Here is a 12767-nt window from a genome sequence, read left to right as displayed (position 1 = left end):
AAAACATTTCCAGAGAATGAAGTAGGAAAAGTTGAGACACTTAATCACCGATATCAAGTTATATTAATGTTATTCGCCAATACTAAGTGCTAATTGTACTTGGTCACGTGACCTCATTCTTACTCTCCACTATCAAACGCAGTTTATCTTATTTGCCACTATCAAACACAATTTACCTTATTCGCCACTATCAAATACAAATAAGATTCTCTCACCTGACAACCTTCTTGCATTATCTTACACACCTATACCAACTTTTTTATTCGCCACTATTAAAAACTAACACCCCATTTGTGATTAAAAAACAAAGCCAGCCCCCAAGTGATTAGTAACCCAAACATACCCAATTTGTAAAAAAAATTCAAATATAAGTTATGAACTGATTAAAATAATTTCTCCTATAGCTAGCACCTTTTAAAATTTCAGAAACTAAAGTCCTTTATTGTTTCAACCGGTGCACATCAACACCAACCGTAAGCGACAATAGACCCGAGATATCGACAATAACCAAGCCATCACTAGTAAACATTAATATATAGCAATATTGGACCACAGCTACTTGACTCTTATCGCTGACAACAACGACATATGATCGCCCATCATAAATTTTATATAGTATCAGTAATAATATATAATAGTTATTATATTATAATATAATGTAGGTGACCCAACAAAATAAAAGAAATCGATTTCTGATAAATCCATGCCACCAAATTTTGCTAGCCGCTACAAGCCTACAATGCTTGTTGGTTTGTGCAAAATAAAAAATATGTTTTGTACATCTTTAAGTTTTATATTTTACAATATTAATTAATCTCTCTTTTTTCGTCTTCTCTACAAGGTTTTGAGTTCTTCTTAATGAATCTCCAGGTACTCCTCCAAAGGAAAATTGGTCTTCGCAAACTTACCTCTACACTGGAGGTTCGCGATGTCGTAAGCTCTAGCCGCCTCTTTCTCCGTCTTGAACGTCCCCAGCCACTTCCGCTTTTTCCCGGGAACCATTATCTCTGCCGCCCATTTTCCTGACGGCCGTGAATTCACTCCTCTATACTTCCTTCGTTTTCTCCTCTCTTCTGCAGAGAAGAATTCACACCCTAAGCAGTCTGGAGTTCGCATTCCACAGTAGCTACATACTTCTTGCTCCGGAAAACCATCTCCCATCACAGAACCGTGAGCGTCAATGTCGTTGCGGCCGTCGCTTATGACGTGGAGTAATGCAGCTACAATGATGGAGTTGACGTCGTCGGGGTTATTGAAGGTATATTCATTTTCAGTTCTTTGCATTGAGAAAACAAAGAGGTTACATATCTATTATATAGCTTACGATCTGTCAACTATGAAGTCAGAGGTGACGCACTTCTTAAGTCATACACTGAGTTTACACGTGGATAACATATCAAAAAATTGTTTGTCATTGGTTGTCCTTAGACCCACACGCACTTTTATATCTAAAAGGTGTTTGCTATTGGCAGTTCTATAGACCCAACTTTCCTTTAGTTTATTTGTTTCTAAGTGACAGGTCAAATAAAAAATAAAAAATAAAGAACTTTTGAAGCGGTTATTGTGATTTTCTAAAACGGTTCTTGAACCACTTTAAATGTATTGCGGTAAAAAATAAAGCATTCTTTTAAAACGATTAAAAAATCGTTGTTAAAACTTGTCGGGAACTATTTAAAGCGGTACTAATATAAAGTGTGGTAATAATTCATAAGATATATATCAAATATAACGGTGAAAGTACTAAATAAAAATGCCGGTTAAAAATGGAGAATTGATGTTGAATTGGGGATACCATATGTCCACGGGAGTATGTTATGCCGCCCGTGAGAAACTTGTACTCTTGATTCAACTTGTTACACCCAAATTGAAATGCTGGGCTAGGTGTATCTTAAGCCTGTTTAAGATGATTTTAGCATTTTATGCTAAGTGGTTCGTTTAGCGATATCTCATGGTGTGACATGTTATGATATCTTTATACCAATCTTTTGTGTTGTATGTCTGAGGTAAGCCAAGACTAAGTGTTGGTGCATTTTGTGACCGTCGCTATGCAATTCCGACCAGCTAGGGAGAAGTTGTGGACGTAGCCAACTTCGTCATAGGTGAAGTTAGGACAACTTCACCTATTGGTGAAGTTAGAACAACTTCAACATAGGCCCAACCCCAAGCCCGCGAAGATGTTTATCTATATATATATATGTTTGTCATGTTAGGGTTTGGTGTTCAGAAAAGAGAGAGTATTTGTGAAGCCGGTAAATTGTTTAGAAAGAAACAGAGAGGGGTAGTCGTGTGAACGGACCCGAGGTACAGCTCACCTCGGGTCTTTCGGTATGTAACATGTTTTGATTAATATATAAAGCGATCTGCATATCTGTTTATTGAATTCGTGTGTTTGTTTGTGTGTAATCGTGTTCTAGGAGGATTCCGCACTCCTAGACCTCGTGCGGACCTCGTATCGATCACAATCGTACCAGGGACTTACAAGTGGTATCAGAGCCTTAGGCTCTTAAGCTATGGTTCGAGATCTACGTTTTGGTGTTTTTGGTACGTTTCAAATATGGTTTTAGTTGGAAAAGACGGCAGAGGCGAAGTTATAGGGTTTTGGCGAAGTTATCTAGGTGAAGTTATCAGGTGAAGTTAACGGGTGAAGTTACCAGGTGAAGTTAACGATATGTTTTCCTTTTCCTCCGACTTTCAAGATATGGCATTAAAAAAAATCGTGAAATTTTCTTGAACGAAAATTTTCATATGTCATATGAAAAGAGGATCATTGAGGAAAAATTTGGTGATAATATTTTTTGGAGTTTCCGTCCGAATGACCGGGTTTACACGATTATTATGAGCCCGAAAACGTTGTTCCGACAAAGAGTGTCAATTGGTATCTCTAGGTCCTACATGTGAACAACTACGGGTCAGCTATTTAAATAAAGATGCTCGGGTAATAAATATCATGGAGGCTTGGTTAAGCTGTTGATGATTATTACAAGACATGTGTGTTAGATTTTGTCAATGTGGTTTTGTGATAAAACTGATCATTTGTTGTTGAGTAGTTGAAGATTGAACCTTATCTTACAAACAGATTACAGTTGAGATGATTAATTAGGAATCGGGATGCAGATCAAAGATCTCGATATAATTTGGATGGGCTTACATTGAAGAGGAGATCTGATATGGAAGACGTCGGGTGATTGGTTGATTTATGAAGCTACAAGACAGATTCAGATACTGCTGGTAGAAGACAGGATCGATGTTGCATATATATGTGAAGTTCAACCTTGAAGATCACAGTGCAATGTCTGAAGATCGAGTCTGACCAGAAGAAGAACACAAAAATCATCAGTTATGGGGGTATCTGTTGGTGCATGTTTTGTAACAGATGATCTTTAGTGTTTGTTTGAATTGAGAGCAATGGTCAAGGGGAGTCTGTTGGTGCATTTTGTGACCGTCCCTATGCAATTCCGACCAGCTAGGGAGCAGTTGTGGACATAGCCAACTTCGTCATAGGTGAAGTTAGGACAACTTCACCTATTGGTGAAGTTAGAACAACTTTACCTATTAGGCCCAAGCCCATGCCCGAGAAGATGTTTGTATATATATATGTGTGTCATGTTTAGGGTTTGGTGTTCAGAAAAGAGAGAGTATTTGTGAAGCCGTTAAATTGTTTAGAAAGAAACAGAGATGGGTAGTCGTGTGGGCAGACCCGAGATAGAGCTCATCTCAGGTTGGCCGTAATATGTTTTCTCTTTCGGTATGTAACGTGTTTTGATTAATATATAAAGCGATCTACAGATCTGTTTATTGAATTCGTGTGTTTATTTGTGTGTAATCGTGTTCTTCGTCTCTAACACCATAAACGAGTCTTGGAGGATTCCGCACTCCTAGACCTTGTGTGAATCTCGTATCAATCACCATCGTACCGGGGACTTACACTAAGACGGTGGATGAGAGTGTTTGAGGCAAATCAATGAGCACACGTCTTGAAGCTGAAATTGCATTTTCTAATTGTGTCAAGGAACGCCCGGTAAATTAATGAGTTTAAAACTAAACTCCAATGTTTGTAAAGAAGTTATATTAACACTTAAATAAAAGTAAGTTTTGTGGTGTTAAAATACAAAAGTAATGTTCATACATGAGTAAACATTTTGGGACCTAAATCCTACGTTCAAAAGGAGGATGTTAACTCTCTTCAAACAGTGGGGAAGCTTGGACGAGTACATCGGGAAAGGGGGGTTTTTAAATCTTCAGTCGAAAACGGGTAAATTACGAAACAGTTTTCCTCAATACAGTACAGTTAGAAGTTAGAACAATAGTTATACGGTTAAATACGTCCAACTAGGCGACTAGCCTGAAGTTAAACGAGTTTTTGAAAATTCCTATAGCTGTAGTTGATGTGTTTCTTTGGTTTCCATGGTCATGTATTTTGTATTTTCTTTTTTTTTTAATCTTATAAAATTTGGGTCATTCAAAGGTCTCTGCATTCCTTGATCTCTCGTTTTAGTGTTGATTAGCTGTTGAAAACCTGCACTTCAATGTTGCAGGTATTTTTCATCAAGATAGTATATTTTTCTTGTAAATCGTTTTGGAACTGCGAGTTGTTTGTTTAGAAACGATCTAGGGTTCTTGTGAATTTTTACTTTTATTTTGATTCGAACATATATATACTTGTAACTGTTTTGTGATTGTGGAATAAAATTTCTTTTGTTTATCATTTATATATAATTAATTTTAATGTACTTGAATCTACAAAAATAAAAGAAATCATTTCTGATGAATCCACCGAGTATGGCTACAACGCATTTGCAATGTGGTCTTTAAGCTAGCAAAGTAAAAAAAGAAAAAAAAAAAGAAAGAAGATGTTGTGTACAACTCACATATTTTAATTTTACATTTGAGATTTTTTTTTTCTCAATGAAGGCAGCATCTTTAATCCTTGTCATATGTAGAACTAGCTTAATATCTTTTAAAACTCTAGTGGTTTAATATCTTTTATCAATATCAATGAACTACCAACCCTATTGATTACATTTTAGGATTTTGATATTTCCGTTTCCTTCTTTTTGAGGCTTCGGGATGTTCTTAATCGATGTGACCGATTTCTTCTTGTTGAATCTCCGGGTACTCCTCCACAGGAAAATTGGTCTTACCTAACTTTCCTCTGTACTTGAGGCTCGCAATGTCGTAAGCTCTAGCCGCCTCTTTATCCGTCTCGAACGTTCCCAGCCACTTCCGCTTTTTCCCGGGAACCATTATCTCCGCAGCATATTTTCCCGACGGCCGTAAATTCACTCCTGTATACTTCTTCTTCTTCTTCTTCTTCTGCCTCCTCTCTTCTGCAGTGAAGTATTCACATCCTAAACAGTCCGGAGTTCGCATTCCACAGTAGCGGCATACTTCTTGCTCTGGTAGGTTGTCTTCGATCACAGAACCATGAGGCACACTGTCGTTTCCGCCGCTTATGACGTGGCGGAATACAGCAACCATGACGGAGTTCACGTCTGCGGTGTTTGGGATTACTGAGGGCTTATTCATATTCATCTTTCATTGAGAGAAAATAACACGTTGAAGTGTCTTGTTATATATAGCTTATAGTTTGTGGAGAGATGACGCACACCATACACTGATTGTACACAAGTGGATAAAAATATCTACAAAACTGTATGCTGCTATATACAACCCATGTTTTATAAGTTTTTTAATTATCAGTTAGTGGGGTTTGAAATATTATAAAACAATGTAAGATTAGTCAAAATGTTGTTCTGCGAATTAAATTATCTTTTAAGAGAAAAGTAAAAGAAATATGAGTAAATTACATCTTGTTATATAGGTTTACCTCAAATTAGATCGAGAAGTTAAAATTGCAATTAGTTATTTGTCTAACGACTGTTCTATGTAATTAGCAGGATTAAATTAACAACACAATATGCAATTTGAGGTAAACCTAAAAATAAAAAAATGTAATTTACTTAAGAAATAACTAGATGTATATGTTGAGTTTATTAGATTAATCAATTGGTAGACATGATTATGAGTCGTTTCTAAAACTGTATGTACGTGTATGCAATTATATATATATATATATATTTTTTTGCGTAAAGTGTATACAGATATCTTTAACATCATTATCTTTTTATTTATAAAGTTTTTATTTTAATTTAAAGCTATAGAAAAACTTACTTTTAACAATAAAAACTTGTTACTGAAAATCCACTTGGCCTATAAATACATTCTTAAGAAATTAAGTAAATTTTAGCTAAGATTCTTTGTCAAATGAATCTTATGGCTTATATTTACCTTATTTTGATCACACATCATATAGTATTATTATTATTTTATTATTACTGTTATTGTTTTTATTAATATTATTATTACTTTGTATTATTATTATTATTATTATTATCATCACTATTTTATTTACTTTATATTGCCTCATACATATGTATTTCAGAGCTGAGAGTATCTCTGGAAGCCACCTCTTTAGCCTGTTGGATAGAAGTACGGTGTGCCTACATCTCACCCTCCCCAGACCCTACTTAGACCATGTGTACTGGTCACGTTGTGGCCAGCGTTGTGGGTGTAAACGCGGGGGTACACCCCCCCCTTGCGTTATGCTTTTTTTTCAAACGTTATATCTAAAACGTTGGACATGGCACGCAGATCCAAAAAAAGAGCCGTTAGGCTTTTTTTTAAAAAAAAAATATATTAATTATATTTATACTATATAAACAAACCAAACTCATATTTCTTAACACATTCCTTCCAATCTATACCAATTTACACAAATATTTATATCTTTTACACAAATACTTATACCATCATGTTTCCAAACAACAACCAAAATATTCTCGGTTTCGGCCAATATGCCCGTCAAGCCAACCAAAATCCACAACCGAACCAATCTACCGCCCCGACGCCAACCGTACCCGTCCCGCAAATGTTTGACCCGCAAATGGCCGCCTACTTTGCACTTCTACAAAACTCTATGCCAAACGCGGTGCCCGGTTTTCAAAAACAAATAAAATTAATAATGACTGGGCGCCACGTGGCACATAATGCCTGGGGGTGGAGAGTTATAACTACAGCCTGTTTTTGTAAAAAACCATAACTCTGAATAGACGTGACGCATAATGCCTGGTAGTGGAGCTTTATGACCACACATGGTCTTATATCTTTGCTGTTGGTGGGACTTAACTGAGTATGATTGGTTGATTGATTAATGATTGATATTCTTTGTCAAATGAATATTATTTTTGAACGACAAATTTCTTTTAATCTTTGTTGTTTTTAGGGCTAGAGTTAAGTGTCATTTTAGTACCTGTGGTTTGATTAACTAAGCAACTTTAGTACTTTTTTGAATTTTTCGCAACTGGCTACTCCATGTTTCAAAAACTGGCCATTTTAGTACTTTTTCGTAACCCTGTTTAATTTTTCTAGTTAAGTCAAGGGCACAATGGTAACTTTAGTTATTTTATCTATTTTCTTTTGCTTTTAAGCCCTAAAAATAGTGGCGGGAAAACTGAAGAGAAAAAACCGGAGAGTTCCGGCGGGTGGAGCTGTTCAACGGAGGACGCGCCATGTTGTAGCTCGCTGTGTACACTGGTGTCAGCATGTGATGATGGTATGGTGTCGGATATCCATACCCGTGATGATTGCTCCACCCGCCGGAACTCTCCGGTTTTTTCTCTTCAGTTTTCCCGCCACTATTATTAGGGCTTAAAAGCTAAAGAAAATAGATAAAATAACTAATGTTACCATTATGCCCTTGACTTAACGGAAAAATTAAACGGGGTTACGAAAAAGTAATAAAATGACCAGTTTTTGAAACATGGAGTAGCCAGTTGCGAAAAATTTAAAAAAAAAGTACTAAAGTTGCGTAGTTGATCAAACCATAGGTACTAAAATGACATTTAACTCTTAGGACTAAAAGAATTGTTTTTGAATTGTTAACAATAGAACTTGGTTAAAACTTGAGTAAAATTTATCACATAGATAAATTTTTTTATTTAGTCAAGTACTTAATTATTTTAAATCATGTTTCATAATACTTTTTGCTCAACTTCTAGTCCTCAAATTAACATGATCCATGATAAACATCTTTGTGTGTTGACATATCAATAAAAGTAAAGGTGGTAAAATGCAAGAAGCTAAAAGAGTGGGGGTGGTTAACTAAACATTTGTCGACTAAGCATGCGGTTCCAGTCAACACGACACGTCGACGCCTTCCGGCAAATTATATGTTCTATACTTTCTGTATGAACATCGGAGAATCTTATGGTGTCATGTTGTTCTTTTGTCTATCTACAAAAAGTAAGAAAAAGACATGTCAATATAGTGATACAATTAGGAAAATAAAATAACAGAGAAAAATGATAAATGTGATCATGCTTTATTAATTAGCAGAATACTGCTCGCCTGAGACGGCGGGTTGTTTTTTTCATTTGAAATTGAAGCGTTAATGAGTAAAATCACTTCGTAACAATTTTTTTGGCAAACAAGAAAAAATTGATGTTGTCATCGAAACCGATAGGTGTGTTTTATTTTATTAATATAAACTAGTTATAGAACACTTATAACATACGAGATTATCTAAATAATTAAATTACAAATAAATCAATACATAATGTATATAGAAAAGGAAAATTAGTTTTAAATAATCCTAACTATGCCCTATTGATAAATATCAGTCTCAACTTTACAATTGTCTGCTGACAGTCGCAACTATTGATCTAATTGTTTTTAACGGGCCGCGACTAACGGTTGGTTAACTCCGTTAGTCTGAAGCTTACGTGGCATGCTTTGTTGTCAAAACCTTGATTATGTGGCATTATACGTGGAAACTATGCATAATAATAATAATAATAATAAAAATAATAATAATAATAATATAACACAAATATTTAAGTTCAGATCCAAATCATCCAGCTTTCATCATCTTCTCCGTCTCCACGTTCACCGTCTTCTCCGGTGACACTTTCGCCGCCACCCTCACCATCGTCCAGCGAGTCTTTGACCTCTATGTATCCGAAATCCTGTTCACTTTAATTTCTTCCAATTGAACGTCACTGATGTCGCTGGCCATTGACCTCAACGCAATGGTGGTGGTGCTTCCATCTGGCTGGAATTACAGTGGCAGCGTTAAACCTCCATTTTCTCTACGGCCATGGTGGTGGTGATTCGTTCATTAAATCCTTTGCTCCGGATCTGGTGCTGAACCTTCGATTAGACTGAAAGCCCAAATTCTAACCTAGGGTTTGTGTCGACAGCCGTGAATAAATGGATTCTGCCATTGAACAAGAGAATTGAACAAGATTAGGTGAGTGGTAGTGAAATTAGGGTTTGGATTTTGGTGAATTGAAAAGGAGGAAAATATTAGGGGTTATCAGAGATGTAGGTGTGGGATGGGAGGTGGTGGTGGGTGACGGTGATTTTGTGTTTTACGGGTGTGGGGAGAGAGAGAGAGAGAGAGAGAGAGAGAGAGAGTAATAAAGTTAAGAAATTGTGCCACGTATAATGCCACATAATCAAGGTTTTGACAACAAAGCATGCCACGTAAGCTTCAGACTAACGGAGTTAACCAACAGTTTGTCGCGGCCCATTAAAAACAATTAGACCAATAGTTGGGACTGATATTTACCAATAGGGCATAGTTGGGATTATTTAAAACTAATTTTCCTATAGAAGATGTATTACATCTATGTTTGTATCATTATATATAAATTGATTTTATTTATATCACAAGATGATGTTTTCCAAAAAAAAAAGATGAACTTAATAAAAAAATAATACACGTACAAAAATATACCCAAAATCACTCTATCTATTGAAAATTTATTCACAGTATCATATATTTATAATTGAAAGAAATATGGTTATTAACCAACTTCGGTGAATATTTTTCATATAATAATAGTTTTAAGCTACACCATGAAAATTTTTTTAATACGTTTGAGGGACTTCTCGACTTTGCCAATTGACAAAAAAAAATAGCAGGTTAACTCGTTCAATTTTGCGACTGTTTTGCTTCACTTGAGCATAATTTATACGACATGCTTCACATACATGTAAGGCCCCGATCCCGGTGCCCTACTTTGGCGTTGGATTTACTCATAAACACAGTCCTTAATATCCTAGTCAATTAAAACTTTCGCGGAATAATATAAAAAGTCAACCATTCATTACAAACATCCATAACTTGTCTGTTAAAACATAACATAAATAATAGCATTCAAAACATTATGACAAATCTTAAGATGCCAACCTCTTCAATCTTGCCATGTGTCCCACTCAAACCAGTTGTCTCAGTCTGTTAACCTGCGTGCATACTAAAAGTCAGCTACGCTGAGTGAGTTCTAGTTAATCAGGCATCCTACATTACATTCACATACTTTCATAAATACGTATCGGAAGATACATACCTTCATCTTTCCTTACATACTTACATACATACATACATTCATTCTTTCTTACATACTCACATACATACGTACATTCATTCTTTCTTTCATACTTACATACATTCATTCTTTCATTCATACATATATGTTTTAAAGAGCATTCCGCCCTATAAACTTCGCATATATTATCAGGGTTTGTTCTTTACATTCGCGGATAGTATTAGGGTCCGTTCCCTACATTCGCATATATTATTAGGGTCTGTTCCCTACATTCGCAGATACTATTAGGGTATGTTCCCTACATTCGCAGGTATTATTAGGGTTCGTTCCCTATTAACCATACCTTTCCTCCGTGCTATAACCATACATACCTTTCTTTACATAATCATACTTTCGTACATACTCTTTTCACTACGTACTTTCATACATACATAATTCATACAAGGCATACTAAGTATTACTTTCCCCGTCGATACATGCAATATCCGAAGATCGTTCACGCATCGACGAGCTTTCATTCATACATTCATACATACTATCACATAGATCATTATAGCATATACTTACCATATAGGGTAAGTGTATTAACATTCACATTGAGTATGCACACACACCCGGAAACATAACAAGGAAGTGGGGCTAGAAACTCACCTGAGTCCTGTTACGTTCACCGTTAATGGTTATTCATTTCTTTAGATGAGCGCGACTAACTGTATAACAATTACACCTATAAATTAACTATCACTACCCATATCGTGTTTCTAGTTTAATCATAACCCTCAACGAACAGGGGTACGGGGGCAGCGCCCCTGGCAGCAGGGTTCTAGGGGCGGCAACCCCTAGCAGGGTCCAAGAGGCAGAGCCCCTGGCTGGGGTCTAGCTGCCGAGTCAGCTTGGAAAAATTTTATTTCCATTAACTCTCTTAACACATTTTTCATTAGAATTCCAATTTATTATTTTATTTGCAAATTCATAAAGTTCGAGGGCTTCTTTGTAATTAATCCATTCGTTTCTAAGTCCGAGGACCTATCTGTCATTCTTTCAAAGTCTAATTGGTTATCCTGCCCCCTTAACGAATGAGGTTCATTCGTTACTTCTTAACGAATTGGTCTTTATAACGAACTGCTCTTTATAACTAACTGGCCTTTATAACGAACTGGCCTCTATAACGAACTGGCCTTTATAACGAACTGGCCTTAACGAATGATCATAACGAATTGATGTTAATTCGTTATTCTTCCTTAATGAATGAGCATAACGAATTGCTGTTAATTCGTTATTTTTCCGTTAACGAATTAGGTTTAGGTCAGAGAATGTCAGAATATTCTCTGACATTCCCTTTAACCTCGTACGCTGTTTTCCGGCGCCGTCAACGCCGGAAAACGGGATCTCATCGGAAAAACGAAACCTCACTCGTTTTCCACTGTTTTTCACCGTTTTTCGTCCCGTTCGTTCCAGATCTAAGCTAGGGTGACCACTAAGATCATATTTTGATCGGTTTACACCCGATTACATCCGGACCTCATGACTTTAACTGTTTAGGGTGTTGGCTCGTCATTTCGTGACTAGATCTAGCGGGTTCGGATCCATATGATATCATAGTGTTATTATCTCTTATCGATGCTCGGTTTTCCCTCTTGGTTACGTTTAGAGAAAGAGAAAGATGAGAGTGAGCTTAGGTGTGTGTTTTTAATGGTGTATGGGTCATGGGCTTAAGCCCATGGTCTTTCTCCCTTCCTTATTAACCCAAGTCCATTACCCATATTACTTAACCCAACACAAGCCTGACTCATAATAACTCATATTTTATTTTATTAACCGAAACGAGAAATCGGGATGTTACAAGTCTTCCCTCCTTAAAGAGGTTTCGTCCCCGAAACCTAACTATTACTGAAACAAATCTGGATAAAACTTGTGCATCTCTTCTTCAACTTCCCAAGTGTCATCCGATCCTTTACGATGCTTCCATATCACATTTACCAAGGGAATGACCTTGTGACGAAGTTGCTTTTCCTTGCGGTCAATGATCTCTACAGGTTGTTCAATATAGTTCAACTATTCATCAACCTCAATGTCTACCAACGGCACATGTGATGGTGTCATCAGCTAGACATTTCCTTAGATGAGAAACATGAAAGGTAGGATGAATTCCTTTTAGCTCATCGGGTAAATCAAGCTTGTAAGCTACTTCACCCACACACTCAACAATCTTAAACGGTCCAATGTACCTAGGACTTAGCTTTCCTCTCTTTCTGAAACGAATAATTCATTTCCAGGGCGAGACCTTGAGCATCACATTGTCACCAACGTTGAACTCAATCGGTCATCGCCGCTTATCAGCGTATGACTTCTGTCGGTCTTGAGCAGCTTTCATTCTGG

General features: G+C 36.6%; 2 protein-coding genes across 2 annotated transcripts; both read right to left on the bottom strand.

Moving 5' to 3' along the window:
• Positions 1-855: 855 nt before the first annotated feature.
• Positions 856-1284, bottom strand: LOC143555562 (ethylene-responsive transcription factor ERF109-like). The gene has a single exon (XM_077045093.1). It carries the CDS (start codon positions 1282-1284, stop codon positions 856-858), a length of 429 nt encoding a protein of 142 aa, XP_076901208.1.
• A 3789-nt stretch (positions 1285-5073) lies between these two features.
• On the bottom strand, positions 5074-5532 carry LOC143555561 (ethylene-responsive transcription factor ERF109-like). The gene has a single exon (XM_077045092.1). It carries the CDS (start codon positions 5530-5532, stop codon positions 5074-5076), a length of 459 nt encoding a protein of 152 aa, XP_076901207.1.
• Positions 5533-12767: the final 7235 nt, after the last annotated feature.

The sequence above is a fragment of the Bidens hawaiensis genome, unplaced genomic scaffold (genome assembly GCF_021521415.1).
Source record: "Bidens hawaiensis isolate Kalapana, Puna unplaced genomic scaffold, B.hawaiensis_p1.1 tig00018151_1, whole genome shotgun sequence".
In the NCBI taxonomy this organism is placed as follows: Eukaryota; Viridiplantae; Streptophyta; class Magnoliopsida; order Asterales; family Asteraceae; genus Bidens; species Bidens hawaiensis.
The sequence above is the reverse complement of the archived record's forward strand: the minus strand, read 5'-3'. Positions and strand labels throughout refer to the sequence as shown.

Excerpts from the sequence above, each read along its gene's own strand:
- LOC143555562 (XM_077045093.1), bottom strand. The coding sequence starts at position 1,284 with ATGCAAAGAACTGAAAATGAATATACCTTCAATAACCCCGACGACGTC.
- LOC143555561 (XM_077045092.1), bottom strand. The coding sequence starts at position 5,532 with ATGAATATGAATAAGCCCTCAGTAATCCCAAACACCGCAGACGTGAAC.